The sequence below is a fragment of the Mytilus trossulus genome, chromosome 4 (assembly GCF_036588685.1).
Source record: "Mytilus trossulus isolate FHL-02 chromosome 4, PNRI_Mtr1.1.1.hap1, whole genome shotgun sequence".
NCBI lineage: Eukaryota > Metazoa > Mollusca > Bivalvia > Mytilida > Mytilidae > Mytilus > Mytilus trossulus.
The window spans coordinates 14,878,919-14,899,174 of record NC_086376.1 but is presented as its reverse complement, the minus strand read 5'-3'; the positions used below and the strand labels follow the sequence as shown (position 1 = coordinate 14,899,174).

Below are 20,256 nucleotides of genomic sequence, written 5' to 3'. Positions count from 1 at the left end.
CGAGAATAACAAATATAACATCAAAACCAAATACATGAATATGGGATAGACAAGTACCGTGCCACGTCTTATCTCAAAAATAAGAGAAAACAGAAACGACTCAACGTTAAAATGCAACACACACACAGAAACGAACAATATTATAACAATGGCCATCTTCCTGACTTGGTACAGGACACTTTTAAAGGGGAATAAAAGTGGTGGGTTGAACCTGGTTTTAAGGCATGCCAAACCTCGCACTTTAATGGCACAGTTAAATATAACATTGAAATGAAAACAAAATATTACAGGACTACAATACAAATAAAAAGCAGAACATATTAGACAAAGAAAAGCATGATTAATAGATAACAAAAAGCATCAGGTTTAAAATTCAATACGCCAAAAACGCGTCTAGTCCACACGAGACTCACCAGTGACGAAAAAAATACAAAATTGTACAGCACTGAAGATCAAAAGTTGAAAAGGTTTTGCCAAATACGGCATTGTTTGTATGCCCAGGATAAGAACATTCATATTATATAAAACAATTCACACTATTGCAAACAGTAAATTTTAACAAATGAATATGAAAGAGATATACATAATGAAACTGAAGTAAAAACTAATTACAGAAAACTAAACCCGAGTACATAACGCCCAGACATACAAGATCGAAAGTGAAAAAAGTACAAAGTTGTACAGCACTGAAGATCAAAAGTTGAAAAGGTTTTGCTAAATACGGCATTGTATTATGCCCGGGATCAGAACACTATTATATAGAACGATTCATGCTATTGCAAACAGTAAATTTTAACAAATGAATGTGAAAGATATATTCATAATGAAACTAAAGTATTAACTTATTACAGAAAACTAAACCCGAATAAATGGGTATAAAAACAATTTTGACGATTACAAGCTCCCTTGAAATTATAATCATAGCATGGTCGATTACCTACACTTGTCTGTTGAATTGTATTACCCTCCGGTTCCCTATTAGCTATAACGGTGTACCATAAAATGCCATCAATGGAAGACCAAGATCTTGTAGGATTATTTGCCATTCTTAATCGAAATTGCTGGTCATAACAATAAATCTTCTCAAAAGACACTTGTGTACCTCTAATGATTGACATATAAGTGGTCAATTCACTAGCTAAATTTGGAAAACGTTGAATAAATATTTTCATATAATTTATAAATGCATCAGTCCATGACTCAATGTTTTGAATAGATTTAACTATGCTGTTTTTGTTTGATGTAATTACAAGTGAACCTGCTGCATTATCATAACTTATAACATTCTGAGGTCTGTCAACTTGACTAATAAAATTTTGATAAAGAAGTAATGACAAATCTATAAATTCTCTATTCCATATTTTTTCTTTCAAATTTTGAGATACGTAAACATCATATTCTGACTGATTAGGTATAAGCATAGGATCATTATTTATCTCACCATTTTGATTAGGCATTGGCACAGGAGCTGGTATTTTAACTTGCGCAAATGGCGCTTGTACGTTCATTGCTGGTGCTGGACCTTGCAAGGCAGGTTGTCTTTCAATTGGCAAATGAGCCTGGATTTGTAGAGGAAGAGGTGCTTGTACTTGTACTTCACCAACAATTGCCCCCACATTTTGATTTCTTGGTGCAGCAACTGCACGGTTTCTCTTTCCGCGTCGTCTCTCTGGTGGTTGCGCTTCAACAACGGGCACTCGTGCGCGCCCATTCCCATTTCATCGTCGACCAATTCTAGGCATTTCTTGATAGTGTATGTAGAATATTTCTCTTAATTTTTTAACGTCCTCTCCGTTCGGTTTTCAAGGTAAAAGAGACCGTTAAATTGCACGGACTTTTACTACTCGGCTGTCACATGCCCAAATTAGCATAATAAGAGTCAAGGACGACTCGATTTGTCGAGTCTCAATACATGTATATGTTAATTCAATAAATTAATTTAATTTTCATTTAATTAAATTCTATTATTTTTTATCGTTCAAAACGAAATTGATTTATAAAAACAATATAGTTTTGTACGAAAATAAGTAATATATAAGTATTGGCAATTGGCTCTTGTGCATTAAGTATTTGTAAGACAATACTTATTTGCTAATATGTGTGCATGACATTTGTGTTTATGCATATATTTACATAACAGTATTATTACATAAAAAGTCCTTTATATATTGAATACTCTTTTACAAAAAGAACAAATATCTACGATCATATATATTTTCCTAAATTAATGAAGGCAAGAAATCTAAATAGGATATTCAAACTCATAACTCGAAAAAAAACTTGAATTTGCAATTATTAAAAAAGAAAAAGACAAAATGTAAAATACAGCATAGACAGCTGAAGACTGAGCAACATAAATCCAAATAAAAACGTGGTGATATCAATAAACGTACACATCAAATTAAAAGACCGTAACTGTTGTCTAAAATGTATTGTTGCAAAACAAAAACATTATATATTAAAAAATAAAAATAAACCACGAATTAAATTCCCTACCATCATGATGTTTTCAAAGTAATTCTTTAAGTTATTCTTGTATTTGTGAGCAAATAATTGCTGGTACTTAAACGATTTTTATCATGGGTGTAAATCATCTAAAATGTATACAAAATGTGAAATAGATAGAAACTATAAGCGAAAAACAAATCAATGAAAGTTACAATGTTGATACTGCGTAACAGGTGTAATAATCCATGTATATTTTATAAATTAACTCATTCATAATCAATATCTTGATGAAAAACAAACCCTTGGTTACTATGTTTATTTTCATTTTATTGATTGTATTACCAATTGTACATTAGCTAAGCAATATCAAACATGGCAAACTCGTGAAAATCTAAATAAGATCAAGCACCACCATGAAAAACGATCGCAAGGTTGACTTCCGACATTGTTTTACATCTAACCCCCATGCTTTATCAATTTTATATATATATAAAAGAAGATGTGGTATGATTGCCTATGAGACAACTATCCACACAAGACCAAAACGACACAGATATTAACAACTATAGGTCACTGTACGGCCTTCAACAATAAGCAAAGCCCATACCGCATAGTCAGCTATAACAGGCCTCGATAAGATATGAAATATGATGATATGCATTATGTCATCGATCAATTGTATTCCTTCAGTTTAAGTTGAGTTAGTTTTGATAATATCTCTTTTGTGTGAGTTAAGCCATTTCAATTGATACTTTTTAGTATGTTTTGCTCTGGTGTGATGTCAAATTATTGTTTTATGTTAGGTGAAGATGCCACCTATAAAAGTGTTTAAACTAGCTGCAATTGTGTACAGCTGTCCTTAATCATGAACCTGATATTCAGTGGTTGTCGTTTGTTGATGTGTTTCCCAAGTGTTTCTCGTTTTTCGTTATAATATAGATTATACCGTTGGTTTCCTGTTCGAACGGTTTAGCACTAATCACTGTGGTGTCCTTCATAGCTTGCTGTTCGGTTTGAAACAAGGCTCTATGTTTAATACTATACTTTGACATATAATGGTCGACTTATACAAGCTGAGATCTAGATGGAGAGTTTTCTCAGTGGCACTTATACCGCATCTCCGTATATCTACCAACCGATAAAGTTTGATTACATCACGTTGTTTTCAATATAATGGACAAACAAACAGTTGCCCTATTACAAAATCATACCAAAGGTTGCGTTTCAAAAAAAAAAGAAGAAAGAACTAGGTCGCTGACCCACTTCTATATGAAATGGATAGGGATTGCTCTGAAATAGAATTCAAACCGTTACTAGAGTACACATTAAAATAGGTACGAAGTAGCAAGAATATATAAAAATATGTTCCTAAAGCATTTCATCAAACAGGCGTTTTACGGTTTTAAAATTTCTTGTTTTTAATGAAAAATAATATAACTTAATATTTGCCCTTCATTGTCACACAAAGAAACGTGCAAAAATGCTCCAAAAGAATATGATGTTTTGGTTAGAATCAATGTTAAAAGTTTTGTTGTTGTTTTTTGTCCACCTTCTGTGTTCTGCTGTTCGTTGATTTCTTCTCATGGCGGATTTGTTAGGCTTAGGATAAGGGTCTGGTTTGTCGTCCTGTCTGCCCTGCCTAAATACTATATACAGGTCATTTTTGATTTTGCTATTGGATTGCCGTCTATTTATAAAAGTAACTATAATGGCATATTCAATAGAGAGTTAACTTATACCAAAAGGATATTCAAACTAAGCAGAAATAAACTATCAACGCGAACTCCATCTTTATGGGAGAAAATAGATAAGATAAATAATAGTTTATTCAAGTGTCACATATTGATCTAAGATAAATTATAAGACAACATCATAAAAAGAACCAATACATAGCCGACTACAGACACGAGCAGAGCGAATGAGTTGGAATATATATAAACACCGAATGACAACAATACCATAGGAACACCACAGCCAAAAAGGGAAAATTAACAAAAGGAAAAGAAATATTTTCCTTTTTGTAGTGAAGATTAAAGTTTTCTGGTTTTATACTGAAATATCTAAATATAGGAACGAACAGTTGTAAAAACTATGTTGATTTATATTTATTTATTCAGGTAAATAGAAAAAAAGCCCGATAAATTATTTGATATTAGTTCTGGAACTCGTTAAAAACACCGACATATAAATAGTAAATAAACTTATCATAGATACGAGAATTGAAATTTTATATTTTTGCCAGACTCTCGTAACATCTATAAAAGACTCATCAGTGACGCTCGAATAAATTACTTAACAGAGTCCGAGAAGAAACAATAATTTACGGGTTTTGTGGAGTTTTATTTGCCAATACATATCACCTAATGGTCTGAGATTGGCTTAAGGTAAAAGAATAGTTAATGTCGCAGAAATTTTGCCTTAAACCTTAGCTCGTTGAACTACAACCTAATATACAAAAACAATGTCTGCGCCTCTTTTATTATCTTCTGAATGATGGTAACAGAAGTTCACCGCTGCTCAAAAGTATAAAAAAAAATTGAGAGCGAATAAATTCGGCTTACAAACTAAAACGAAGGGAAATCCATCCATTAAAAAGGAAAACAACGAAACAACAGAAACACTGAAGTGCAACAAACAACCAAAACGACAATGCAACACACTTTGAAACGAACTATCATACAACAATTACCATTTTCGTGAAATTGTACAGGATATTAGAAATATAACAGATAGATTTCTTTTAATATATTAATATGGTTGAATGTTTGTATAGAAATCACATAAAATCGGTGAAAAACCTTCCAAGTTTGTCTAAAAATCGTACAATATCTAATTCTTCTACATGGAATTTTCTTAAAAAGCTATATGTTGTTAATACATGAATTTGATAATATAAAATAATCAAAAGTAACTTTATATTTTGTCTCAAAATTTATTTACATTTTTTATTGTGAAAAACGTCAAAAATCAACGTTGTGCGGCATGCAACACGATCACGTTAGGACTATTTTGACGTTGTATTGTATATTTTAAGAAAGGCACTACTTGGTTTTATGTTTACCGTCAAAACGAAGTCTGTAACCTATCGTTATTGAATATCTCATTTGACCAAAATATCACTTGGTGTAAATTAACCAATTATCAGATTTGACAAACAGACGCCATTGATGCCTTGATTTGTATTTCAGTACAACAAATAACAAACACTGATTTTGTTTGGATATTGAATTGTCATTTCAACATTTAATCAAAATTCATTCATAAAACAACAACAACTGTTACAACAACAGTACACAACCAAAATATTTGTTAATCAATAAAATGTTGATGACGATTGAACTAATCATTGTATCACAGCTGGGCGATCCAAAACTGGTGTACTGAAGGGCGGTCCATTCAGCAATATTTCAGAATTAGCAGCTGGGCTATCCATAGTCTGCATAAAATGAAGTAAATTACGCCAACATTATCATTCGGACTTTAGTACAGAATGATAATCCGCATCAAAATTTACCCATGACAATTCTACAATCAACTTTTCAACAACATTTAAACAATCAAAATAATAAAAAATATTGCGAAATCAACATTTTTATAACAACCAAATTTCATAAAATACATGTATTTTCATCCAATATCAGTATGAACTGTGTTTATTTTAAATTAGAGGTGATCGTGAGGAAATATAACACAATGTGGATACTTTATGAATGTTTCTAGTGCTGACTGAATTTGATTCAAGAAAATATCATTTGCAATAAATGATAGATGTACTCCATCGTCAGAATATAGCGCTGGATGACGATCATCAAAATCTGGATATTTGATAACGTATCCTCCATGTTTGAGTATATAAGATCTCACTCCCCTAATTATTCTCTTTCTTGTAACTTCCATGACATGGTCATCACTTGAGTAACGCCATGAACGCCTGGGAAGAATGCTTGACCATATAAGAGAACAATTTGGGAGCATGCGAGACAGAATTGCTATTGTGAATTTAATGTGATATAGCAGAGCACCACATGGTACATTTCCTATGTCATTCCCACCACAATGCAATATCAACGCATGTGGAATTTTGTTGCATAAATTAATGATGCTGTTAACTGTGCCAACAACATCGTCCCATTTCATACCAGATTTGCCTGCCCATCGCAAAAAACAATTATTATTTTTCAAAAGACCTAAATGACTACCTGAAGGTATGTTCTCCGAGTGATCACGAGCACTGCATATTATTGAAGAACCAATAATCCATATTTCATTACTAAGACAAGCTGAAATTATAAGTTATTTGGTTAGCTCATTTCTTATGTAACGTTTAAAGGATGCAGATTTCCAAGGACCTAAAGTCATAATTTCTTCATCAGTATGACCATTCATAGCAAAATGTGTAGCTGCTCCTATTCGAAATGAATGCGTGTTGTACTCATTTGGATTACAATCAATAAATTTCATGGTCTTGCATAGTACACTAGAAAATTGAAATCGTGTTACACCGGTTTTGTTAAAATGACAAAAAAGTGGTCCATTGTTTTGGTGTCTGATTGAAATAAAGTTTAATAACAATCTCACCGGGCAAATAGCTACTTGATAAAATCGTTCAACTGTAAATGTTGTAGATAAACCATTTTGGTCTGCTTTCGAAAAGGGAATTGTGATATATGCAGATTGTGAATGATGTGAAACATTGACATCATCATTGTTAATGACATGTTGCGTATTTCTATTAATTGTAATTTCACCGATTCTCAAAAATGCAAAAAATGCTAATGAAAACATGGATCCAAATAACGTACATTCATATACTGAAGAACAGACACATTGCAACGAGTTTATTAATCGAGCTAATATTTCTAAGGTTATAGGTTTGCGACTATCCACTACGCCATATAGTTTGTCCATTCCTTTCAACATTTTTTGTATAATGAACGATGAAGTCAAATCAGTGAGCTCATTTATTCGTAAATAATAGCTTAAACCTGACAAGTACACCTTAACCGTTGCAGGGGCATATCCTAATTTTGATAAATAAGCAACATAATTGACTAAATGCGAAATACTGGACGGCCATGTATTTCCTAAACCTTCTTTTAATCTAAATGAAACAAATGAAGTTAGTCCATTGTTATACGTTTTCCATGTATTCTGAGAATTCGATGCGTCCAATAACTTTGCTATTTCTGGTCTAAAATGTTCCAAAATTCCTCCGGAATTGTAGCTGGATGTGTATTTGCTGTTAGAGCCAGTTTTTTGAATTTCTGAAATTTTGTACGAGAAATACAATCTGCAATTATATTTGTATAACCAGGAATGAACTGTGCCTTAATGTGAAAATTGACTAATAATGCCCAATATACTATGTGTCTAACAAGGTTCATAATTCGTATAGATTTTGACGTCTTCTTATTTAAATTTCAACCACGGCATTATTATCCGAATTAAATAAAATTTTCTTTTTTTGAAAAAATGTTACCCCATAAGTAAACAGATAGTGCAATAGGTATCATTTCTAAATATGATATACCCTAAGAACTTCAGTACCAGACCATTCTACAGGCCATTTAAGAAAAGCCCATTTACCTTGGAAATAGCAGCCACACCCTTTTGTTGAACCACCAGCGCTGTCAGTAAATAGTTGTAAAACTGAATTTGAAGTCCAATCAATGTCGAGCATGTAACTAATACTGTTAAATTTGTCTAAAAACAATTCCCATACCAATAAGTCTTGATACATGCCTTCTGTGATTCTGACATAATGTTGTTGTTTCTTTGCATGACTACTTGCCAAATAAATTCGTCTGCTAAATGCTCTGCCTGCAGGTAGAGCTTTTGCACCAAAAGCTAATGACCCACACAAAGATTGTAGGTCCCTTAAAGTTATCTTTTTCCTACCCAATACCCATTTAATTTTTGACTTTAACTCCAATACTTTGTCCTCCGGAATTTGTATTAGCATTTTTTCTGTGTCTATAAGTAAACCTAGATAACTAAGTTTTGTTGTTGGGCCTTCTGTTTTTTCATGAGCAATTGGGACTCCAAGACGACAACATACTCTATCAAAACTATTCATAAGATTTTTACAATCCTCATTATTACTTTTACCAGCAAATAAAAAATCATCCAAATAATGATCAAGATTATCTGAATTGGACTCATTCATGACAGCCCATTTAATGAAAGTTGAAAATTTTTTAAATAAGCAATTTGATTCTGAGTACCCCATAGGCAATGATTTATCTATGAAATAATATTCATTGAGTTTAAACCCTAATAGATCAAAGTCCCCTGGATATTTTTTTAACAATCTGAAGGCGGATTTAATGTCCTTTTTTCCAATTTCAACTTTTGAACCCAATCTTTTAATCATATCAATAGCATTGTCAAAAGACGAATACTTTACTGTAGTAAATTTTTCATCAATAAAGTCGTTTACACTCAAATTTGGCGGAAAAGATAAGTGCGTAATCAATCTAAATCCACCCGTTTTCTTAGGAATTACACCTATAGGCGAACACCTTAGATTAGATATAGGTCTAGTCAAAAAAGGACCAGCTATGCGACCATTTTTTACTTCTCTCATGACTTTTTCCCATGCCACCCCAGGATTTTGGATGACTGAATGTAATTTTTTTTATTTAATCTTACATCGGGGTCCAACATAATTTAACCTAAATCCTTCAGAAAATCCCTTGCATAATATCATTGCATCATGTTGATTTGGGTAATTGAAAAAAAGTTTATTTAATTCTGTGATATTGATCGGAGTAAAGCCAAGACACCATATGTCCAACGGATTAATTAAAGATTCTGAAAAATATAAAATTTAATTGTTAAATGTTTGTGGTGCGGCCATTCGAATGGCAGGGAATCTGCTTCCTCGAGGTCTAAATCCTTGATTCGAATTTGCTCCTCTTTGAAAATGTGTTTGACTTCTAGTTGCAAAATGTCTAGCAACTCTTGTTGTATTTTGATATGTGCCTCGGGCTGCATTTTTTGAACGAGCATATGCCTGGTAGCTATTTACTTGTTGACAGCCAGCGAAAAGGTGGGCCATTCCGCATTTCATACATAAATGGGTATAAAAACAATTTTGACGATTACAAGCTCCCTTGAAATTATAATCATAGCATGGTCGATTACCTACACTTGTCTGTTGAATTGTATTACCCTCCGGTTCCCCATTAGCTATGACGGTGTACCATAAAATGCCATCAATGGAAGACCAAGATCTTGTAGGATTATTTGCCATTCTTAATCGAAATTGCTGGTCATAACAATAAATCTTCTCAAAAGACACTTGTGTACCTCTAATGATTGACATATAAGTGGTCAATTCACTAGCTAAATTTGGAAAACGTTGAATAAATATTTTCATATAATTTATAAATGCATCAGTCCATGACTCAATGTTTTGAATAGATTTAACTTTGCTGTTTTTGTTTGATGTAATTACAAGTGAACCTGCTGCATTATCATAACTTATAACATTCTGAGGTCTGTCATCTTGACTAATAAAATTTTGATAAAGAAGTAATGACAAATCTATAAATTCTCTATTCCATATTTTTTCTTTCAAATTTTGAGATACGTAAACATCATATTCTGACTGATTAGGTATAAGCATAGGATCATTATTTATCTCACCATTTTGATTAGGCATTGGCACAGGAGCTGGTATTTCAACTTGCGCAAATGGCGCTTGTACGTTCATTGCTGGTGCTGGACCTTGCAAGGCAGGTTGTCTTTCAATTGGCAAATGAGCCTGGATTTGTAGAGGAAGAGGTGCTTGTACTTGTACTTCACCAACAATTGCCCCCACATTTTGATTTCTTGGTGCAGCAACTGCACGGTTTCTCTTTTCGCGTCGTCTCTCTGGTGGTTGCGCTTCAACAACGGGCACTCGTGCGCGCCCATTCCCATTTCATCGTCGACCAATTCTAGGCATTTCTTGATAGTGTATGTAGAATATTTCTCTTAATTTTTTAACGTCCTCTCCGTTCGGTTTTCAAGGTAAAAGAGACCGTTACATTGCACGGACTTTTACTACTCGGCTGTCACATGCCCAAATTAGCATAATAAGAGTCAAGGACGACTCGATTTGTCGAGTCTCAATACATGTATATGTTAATTCAATAAATTAATTTAATTTTCATTTAATTAAATTCTATTATTTTTTATCGTTCAAAACGAAATTGATTTATAAAAACAATATAGTTTTGTACGAAAATAAGTAATATATAAGTATTGTTTTTAACACAATTGGCTCTTGTGCATTAAGTATTTGTAAGACAATACTTATTTGCTAATATGTGTGCATGACATTTGTGTCTATGCATATATTTACATAACAGTATCATTACATGAAAAGTCCTTTATATATTGAATACTCTTTTACAAAAAGAACAAATATCTACGATCATATATATTTTCCTAAATTAATGAAGGCAAGAAATCTAAATAGGATATTCAAACTCATAACTCGAAAAAAAACTTGAATTTGCAATTATTAAAAAAGAAAAAGACAATATGTAAAATACAGCATAGACAGCTGAAGACTGAGCAACATAAATCCAAATAAAAACTTGGTGATATCAATAAACGTACACATCAAATTAATAGACCGTAACTGTTGTCTAAAATGTATTGTTGCAAAACAAAAACATTATATATTAAAAAATAAAAATAAACCACGAATTAAATTCCCTACCATCATGATGTTTTCAAAGTAATTCTTTAAGTTATTCTTGTATTTGTGAGCAAATAATTGCTGGTACTTAAACGATTTTCATCATGGGTGTAAATCATCTAAAATGTATACAAAATGTGAAATAGATAGAAACTATAAGCGAAAAACAAATCAATGAAAGTTACAATGTTGATACTGCGTAACAGGTGTAATAATCCATGTATATTTTATAAATTAACTCATTCATAATCAATATCTTGATGAAAAACAAACCCTTGGTAACTATGTTTATTTTCATTTTATTGATTGTATTACCAATTGTACATTAGCTAAGCAATATCAAACATGGCAAACTCGTGAAAATCTAAATAAGATCAAGCACCACCATGAAAAACGATCGAGAGGTTGCCTTTCAGACATTGTTTTACATCTAACCCCCATGCTTTATCAATTTTATATATACAGTCCGCCAAAAGTTAAGCACCACCTATTTTTATTGCATCGATTTTTTTTCAAATTCAAAAATCTATTATTCCACGAAAAAAATTAAAAAATCATAAAGCAATTTTGCTAATGTATACCATAAACAAACCAGAAAAGTAATTTTAGTCACTTTTGAAGGTTCTATGCATGTAGGTTTTCCGTTCATAGAAATAGTGTTAATTACACAATTCAGAAACAGATTTTAAGTTTCACTGTGATTTAATTTTTTTACAACAATTGATCACCCAATATCATTAAAATTTTCTACACATAAGCTTTGGTATGTTCGGCAAATTTAATGTCAATATTTGAGTCAATAGCATGTGTAACAACCTCACTTCCGGTACAGTTTCATAACACGACGTATCATTCTCTGTGAATACCTTCAAGCTTTAGTTTAGGAACATCTGTTGCATTAAACAACAAATACCACTTTTAAATCGACAAAATATTGTGAAGGTGGATCTCTGTGATTGAGATATCCGCCAATGGCATCTCAGACATGTTTGATAGGGTTTATGTATGAGAACAAGGAAGGCTAAAAAATGGTGAAAATGGCTTGTTGCTCTTTGGACTCGGTTTAAATCCTTCCCCTTTGTGTTCTAGCGTTGTCGTCCAGGCACAAGGGTCTTGGCAATGTAGACGCAAGTGGAGGATTATTAAAATGAGGGACTACAATGTTTAAAGGCACCAAATCTTTGAAAGTCTGTCCGTTTATGCTACCCTGCAGAATATGCGTACCCAGCTTATAAGGGTATAAGAAGCAACCCCGTACTGGAACACCACCTCACTGAATGCAGTCCTTGTGCAATCATTGTTTTTGGTCATAGGCTGTTTTGTTTCCCCGCGAAATTCGTATTATGGCGTCTACTGGCAGTAAAAGAAACTGACTACCATCTGAACAATGAGTGTTTTCTCAGCTTCTTACGTCAAGCATAGATAGTCAATATCCCATTAAAACCTGACGGTAGAGTGCCTACCTGTAAGTACAGGTCTCTATAAACCAAGACTTGCTCTTCGGTTGCCTCTGAGAAGTCGACTGATCAATGTACGAACACTAACACGACCACCTGGAGAAACAGTGTATTTGTAAACGCGCATGTGACCTTTAATAAGAGGTTGCTTGACTGCTTTATCGGAGTTCAATCTTTTTCGTCGTAATGGATTTTTTTAGGGTATGTTGAAGGTATTTCATAACACCAAACATTAATATTTTTTTCGTAATAGTTATAAAAATATTGCCAGTAATATTTCGGTGGTGCTTAACTTTTGGCGGACTGTATATATAAAAAAGAAGATGTGGTATGATTGCCTATGAGACAACTATCCACACAAGACCAAAACGACACAGATATTAACAACTAAAGGTCACTGTACGGCCTTCAACAATGAGCAAAGCCAATATCGCATAGTCAGCTATAACAGGCCCCGATAAGATATGAAATAATGATGATATGCATTATGTCATCGATGAACTGTATTTGTTCAGTTTAAGTTGAGTATTTTTTAAAAGAACTTGTTTGTGTGAGTTAAGCCATTTCAATTGATACTTTTCAGTGTGTTTTTTTTCTGGTGTGATGTAAAATTATTGTTTTATGTAAGGTGAAGATGCCACCTATAAAAGTGTTTAAACTAGCTGCAATTATTTACAGCTGTCCTAAATCATGAACCTGATATTCAGTGATTGTCGTTTGTTGATGTGGTTCCCAAGTGATTCTCGTTTTTCGTTATAATATAGATTATACCGTTGGTTTCCTGTTTGAACGGTTTAGCACTATAACTGTGGTGTCCTTCATAGCTTGCTGTTCAGTTTGAAGCAAGGCTCTATGTTTAATACTATACTTTTACATATAATGGTCGACTTACACAAGCTGTGACCTAGATGGAAAGTTTCTCAATGGCACTTATACCTCATCTCCGTATATCTACCAACCGATAAAGTTTGATTACATCACGTTGTTTCCAATAATATGGATAAACAAACAGTTGCCTTTATACGAAATCATACCAGAGGTTGCGTTTCAAAAAAAAAAAAAAAACTATGTTGCATTGCTGTTTGATTTTGTTGCAATTCTGTGTACTTGAATTTCGTTGCTCTTCTTTTATATTTGACATGTTTCCCTCAGTGTATGTTTGTTACCCAAATTTGTTTTCTTTTAAACGTATGACACTGTCTACTGAATATAACAACAACAGGTGAAAAAGGTAAAAAAAAGTCAGACTTGCGGTACGTCTATAAAAGATTCATCAGTGACGCTCTAATAAATCACTCAACAGAGACCGAGATGAAACAATATTTTACAGGTTTTTGTGTAGTGTAAGTTAACAATACATATCAGAAATCACAGAATGGTCTGATATTGGCTTAAGGTAAAGGAACAGTAAATATTGCAGAAATTTTGCGTGAAACCTTGGCTCGTTGAACTACAACTGAAAAAAATAAAATAATGCATGTATCTCTTTTATTATCTGACGAATGATAGTAAAAGTAGTATACCGCTGTTCGAAAATCATTAACAAATTGAGAGAGACAAATTCGGGTTACAAACTAACAATAAGGGAAACACATCCATCTAAGAGGAAAACAACGAAACAACAGAAACCCTGAAGTATAACAAAAAACCAAAACGACAACTCAACACACTCAGAAACGAACAATAAGATAACTACTGCCAATTTCATGACTTTGTACAGGACATTTGAAATATAACAGATATATTTCTTTTAATATGGTCAAATGTTTTTATATAAAGCACATACAATTGGCAGACCTTAAAATCGTACAATCTCAAATTCTACTCCATGGATTTTTCTTAAAAAGCTATATGTTGTTAATACATGATTTGGATAATATAAAATAATCAAACAGTCACCGACTTAGTTTTTTGTTTATTAATTTATTTACCTTTCTTTTGGGGAAAAACCTAAAAAAATCAACGTTGTGCGGCCTGCAACACGATCATATCAAGATTATTTTCACGTTGTATTGATTTTTTCTTTCTTCAGAAAGCCACCACAAAAAAAACAACACCAGTTGGTGGCATGACACGGGTTATGTTCTTCTCATATATGTTATGATGGTATGAAACTAAATCCCTAACGGGAAAGATTGTGCCTGATATTGAACACGTAATTGAAGTTTGGACCTGGTATGTCAGTTAACTGCTATTAGTCTGTTGTTATTTAAGTTTTATTGTCATTTTGTTTATTTTCTTTGGTTACATCTTCTGACATCAAACTCGGAATTCTCTTGAATTGAATTTAAAATGTGCGTATTGTTATGCATTTACTTTTCTACATTGGCTAGAGGTATAGGGGGAGGGTTGAGATCTGATAAATATGTTTAACCCCGCTGCATTTTTACACATGTCCCAAGTCAGGAACCTCTGGCCCTTGTTAGTCTTGTATTTTTATTATTTTAGTTTCTTGTGTACAATTTGGAAATTAGTATGGAGTTCATTATCACTGAAATAGTATATATTATTTTATATATTTCTCGCTACATTGAAGACCTGTTGGTGACTTTCTGCTGTTAATTTTTCTATGGTAGGGTTGTTGTCTTGTGACGCATTCCCCATTTCCATTCTCAATTTTATGACATTTGGGTGAATAACAGTATCTTTACATTACAAGTCCTTTATATATTGAATACTCTTTTGCAAAAAGAACAAACATTTCTCCGATCATATATATCTTCCTAAATTAATGAAGGCAAAAATTCTTTATAGGATATTCAAACTCATAACTCGAAGATAAACTTGAATTTGCAATTGTTAAAAACGAAAAAGACAAACAGCAGAATGCAAAATACAGCAAAGACAGCTGAAGACTGATCAACATAAATCCAATTAAAAACTGGGTGATATCAATAAACGTACACATCAAATTAATAGACAGTTGTCTAAAATGTATTGTTGCAAAACAAAACATTATATATAAAAAAATAAAAATAAACCACGAATTAAATTCCCTACCATCATGATGTTTTCAAGGTAATTCTTTAAGTTATTCTTGTATTTGTACCGTTGGTTTCCTGTTTGAACGGTTAAGCACTAACCACTGTGGTGTCTATCAAAGCTTGCTGTTCGGTTTGAAACAAGGCTCTATGTTTAATACTATACTTTGATATATGATGGTCGACTTACACAAGATGTGACCTAGATGGAAAGTCTTCTCAATGGCACTCATACCTCATCTCCGTATATCTACCAACCGATAAAGTTTGATTATATCACGTTGTTTCCAATAATGTGGACAAACAAACAGTTGCCTTCTTACAAAATCATACCAAAGGTTGCGTTTCAAAAAATAAAGAAAGAACTAAGTTGCATTGCTGTTTGATTTTGTTGCAATTCTGTGTACTTGATTTTCGTTGCTCTTCTTTTATATTTGACGTGTTTCCCTCAGTGTTAGTTTGTTACCCAAATTTGTTTTCTTTTAAACGATTTATGATGTATGACACTGTCTACTGAATTAAACAATAACAGGTGAAAAAGATAAAAAAAAGTCAGACTTGCGTTACGTCTATAAAAGACTCATCAGTGACGCTCTAATAAATCACTCAACAGAGACCGAGATGAAACAATATTTTACGGGTTTTTGTGTAGTGTAAGTTAACAATACATATCAGATATCACCGAATGGTCTGATATTGGCTTAAGGTAAAGGAACATTAAATGTTGCAGAAATTTTGCATGAAACCTTGGCTCGTTGAACTACAACTAAAGCAAATAAAAAAAACTATGCATGTATATCTTTTATTATCTGACGAATGATGGTAAAAGTAGTATACCGCTGTTCGAAAATCATTAACAAATTGAGAGAGAACAAATTCGGGTTACAAACTAACAAGAAGGGAAACACATTCATATAAGAGGAAAACAACGAAACAACAGAAACCCTGAAAAGAAACAAAAAACCAAAACGACAATTCAACACACTCAGAAACGAACAATAAGATAACTACTGCCATTTTCATGAATTTGTACAGGACATTTGAAATATAACAGATAGATTTCTTTTAATATTGTCAAATGTTTGTATATTAAGCACATACAATTGGCAGACCTTAAAATCGTACAATCTCAAATTCTACTCCATGGATTTTTCTTAAAAAGCTATATGTTGTTAATAAAAGATTTGGATAATATAAAATAATCAAACAGTCACTGACTTAGTTTTTTGTTTATTAATTTATTTACCTTTCTTTTGGGAAAAAACCTAAAAAATCAACGTTGTGCGGCCTGCAACACGATCATATCAAGATTTTTTTCACGTTGTATTAATTTTTTTCTTCAGAAAGCCACCACAACAAAAACCTAAATCCCTAACGGGAAAGATTGTGCCTAATATTGAACACGTAATTGAAGTTTGGACCTGGTATGTCAGTTAACTGCTAGTAGTCTGTTGTTATTTATGTTTTATTGTCATTTTGTTTATTTTCTTTGGTTACATCTTCTGACATCAGACTCGGAATTCTGTTGAATTGAATTTTAAATGTGCGTATTGTTATGCATTTACTTTTCTACATTGGCTAGAGGTATAGGGGGACGGTTGAGATCTTATAAATATGTTAAACCCCGCCGCATTTTTACACATGTCCCAAGTCAGGAACCTCTGGCCCTTGTTAGTCTTGTATTTTTAATATTTTAGTTTCTTGTGTACATTTTGGAAATTAGTATGGAGTTCATTATCACTGAAATAGTATAAATTATTTTATATATTTCTCGCTACATTGAAGACCTGTTGGTGATCCTCTGCTGTTATTTTTGCTATGGTCGGGTTGTTGTTTCTTTGACACATTCCCCATTTCCATTCTCAATTTGATGACATTTGGGTGAATAACAGTATCTTTACATAAAAAGTCCTGTATATATTGAATACTCTTTTGCAAAAAAGGACAAATATTTCTCCGATTATATTTATCTTCCTTAATTAATAAAGGCTAGAATTCCAAATAGGATATTCAAACTAATAACTCGAAAATAATCACAGCATAGACAGCTGAAGACTGAGCAACATAATTCCAAATAAAAACTTGGTGATATCAATAAACGTACACATCAAAAACATTATATATTCAAAAATAAAATTAAACCACGAATTAAATTTCCTACCATCATGATATTTTCAAAGTAATTCTTAAAGTTATTCTTGTATTTGTGAGCAATTAATTGCTGGTAGTTAAACGATTTTTATCATGTGTGTAAATCATCTAAAATGTATACAAAATGTGAAATAGATAGAAACTATAAGCGAAAAACAAATCAATGAAAGTTACAATGTTGATACTGCGTAACAGGTGTAATAATCCATGTGTAGTTAACTCAATCATAATCAATGTGTTGGTAAAAAAAAAACTTTCGTAACTATGTTTATTTTCATTTTATTGATTGTATTACCAATTGTACATTAGCTAAGCAATATCAAACATGGCAAACTCGTGAAAATCTAAATAAGATCAAGCACCACCATGAAAAACGATCGAGAGGTTGCCTTTCCGACATTGTTTTACATCTAACCCCCATGCTTTATCAATTTTATATATATAAAAAAGAAGATGTGGTATGATTGCCTATGAGACAACTATCCACACAAGACCAAAACGACACTGATATTAACAACTATAGGTCACTGTACGGCCTTCAACAATAAGCAAAGCCCATACCGCATAGTCAGCTATAACAGGCCCCGATAAACTCGTGAAATTCTATATAAGATCAAGCACCAACATGCAAAACGATTGCATGGCTGTCTTTCCGACATTGTTTAACATCTAACCCCATGCTTTATCAATTTTATATATGCATTGTGTCATCGATCAATTGTATTCGTTCAGTTTAAGTTAAGTTGGTTTTGATACTATGTCATTTGAGTTTTTCAGTGTGTTTTTTCTCTGATGTGATTTAAAGTTATTGTTTTAAATTAGGTGAAGATGGCACCTATAAAAGTATTTAAACTAGTTGCAATTATTTGCAGCTGTCCTAAATCAAGAACCTGATGTTTAGTGGTTGTCGTTTGTTGATGTGGTTCACAAGTGATTCTCGTTTCTCGTTATAAAATTGAGAATGGAAATGGGGAATGTGTCAAAGAGACAACAACCCGACCAAAATAAAAAAAACAACAGCAGAAGGTCACCAACAGGTCTTCAATGTAGCGAGAAATTCCCGCACCCGGAGGCGTCCTTCAGCTGGCCCCTAAACAAATATACGAGTATGAACGCCATACTAATTTCCAAATTGTACACAAGAAACTAAAATTTAAATAATACAAGACTAACAAAGGCCAGAGGCTCCTGACTTGGGACAGGCGCAAAAATGCGGCGGGGTTAAACATGTTTGTGAGATCTCAACCCTCCCCCTATACCTCTAACCAGTGTAGAAAAGTAAAAGCATAACAATACGCACATTAAAATTCAGTTCAAGAGAAGTCCGAGTCTGATGTCAGAAGATGTAACCAAAGAAAATAAACAAAATGACAATAATACATAAATAACAACAGACTACTAGCAGTTAACTGACATGCCAGCTCCAGACTTGAATTAAACTGACTGAAAGATTATGATTTCATCATATGAACATCAGGCACAATCCTTCCCGTAAGGGGTTTAGTATCATACCATCATAACATATATGAGAAGAACATAACCCGTGTCATGCCATCAACTGTTTTTAGAATAAATGTGTTTAGTTCCGACGCAAAGACCTTATCAGTGACTCAATATTAACGCCAAAATATGCAATCTTTAATGACTTGACAACAGCATCGTAATTATATCCCTTCTTAATAAGTCTATTCAAAGGTTTTTTAAGTTTATGAGGTGAATACTGACACCTTTGTGCTTTATAAAGAATATTTCAATAAAAAAATTGGATGTGAAATACCTGAACGTATAAAAAGTCTGCATGTTGAGCTATATTTACGAATGATGTCTTTATACCGATGATAAACATTGCAACATAGAATATACCGTTGGTTTCCTGTTTGATCGGTTTAGTACTTATAACTATGGTGTCCTTCATAGCTTGCTGTGACGACGTGCACAAAGTTGACGGCAACTGTCAAATGCGCTTTATCAATAGCTTTATATATATAATATTTATATGTATTTATAATATTTTTTAAAGAATTTTTTTTTTTTATTGATAAAATGATGAATGAACGCCATAATAATCCACATTACTAGTAAAGTAAATTAATATTTAATCTATAAAGCATGAAACGGACATATAGAAAACGGCAAAAAAAAGGTGTAACTTGTTACATTAAATTAGCATAAAATAGAGTTTTTGACCTAAAACTTATACAAAAACATTGTATCCCAAATTTTCGTATGATAGTATTGTTCAGATTCGGACTTTGACATTATATAAAATTTAACGCAAAAAAAATCAAAAACGACCATTGTAGATATCCTTGGAATGATCTTCGTTATGTGTAAGAAGTAGTAATTTGATAGGAATAATAATCAAAATGGAAGAATCGGTAAGAAAAATATGTAATTGCTATCTTTTTATTTTCAAAATAACTTCGTTTTCGAAATGTGCAAAACCAGAGGTTTGATAAAATCTGCAACGTATGAATAATTCGATTGTCCAAACTGAACACCTGAATTTTTTAAATGTCCTATGTTA

At 32.6% G+C, this 20,256-nt stretch overlaps 1 protein-coding gene across 1 annotated transcript; it reads right to left on the bottom strand.

Moving 5' to 3' along the window:
• Positions 1-6,105: 6,105 nt before the first annotated feature.
• LOC134713750 (uncharacterized) lies at positions 6,106-10,262 on the bottom strand. The gene is made up of 2 exons (XM_063575037.1): positions 10,099-10,262; positions 6,106-6,728 (listed from the first exon to the last, which is right to left on the bottom strand). The coding sequence occupies exons 1-2, from the start codon at positions 10,163-10,165 to the stop codon at positions 6,112-6,114; spliced, it is 684 nt and encodes a 227-aa protein (XP_063431107.1). The 5' UTR covers positions 10,166-10,262; the 3' UTR covers positions 6,106-6,111.
• Between the last annotated feature and the right edge of the window lie 9,994 nt (positions 10,263-20,256).

Coding starts and splice junctions, on each gene's coding strand:
- LOC134713750 (XM_063575037.1), bottom strand. CDS start 10,165: ATGAACGTACAAGCGCCATTTGCGCAAGTTGAAATACCAGCTCCTGTG. Junction 6,729..10,098: donor GCCAATGCCTAATCAAAATG/GTGAGATAAATA, acceptor TTATAATTTCAG/CTTGTCTTAGTAATGAAATA.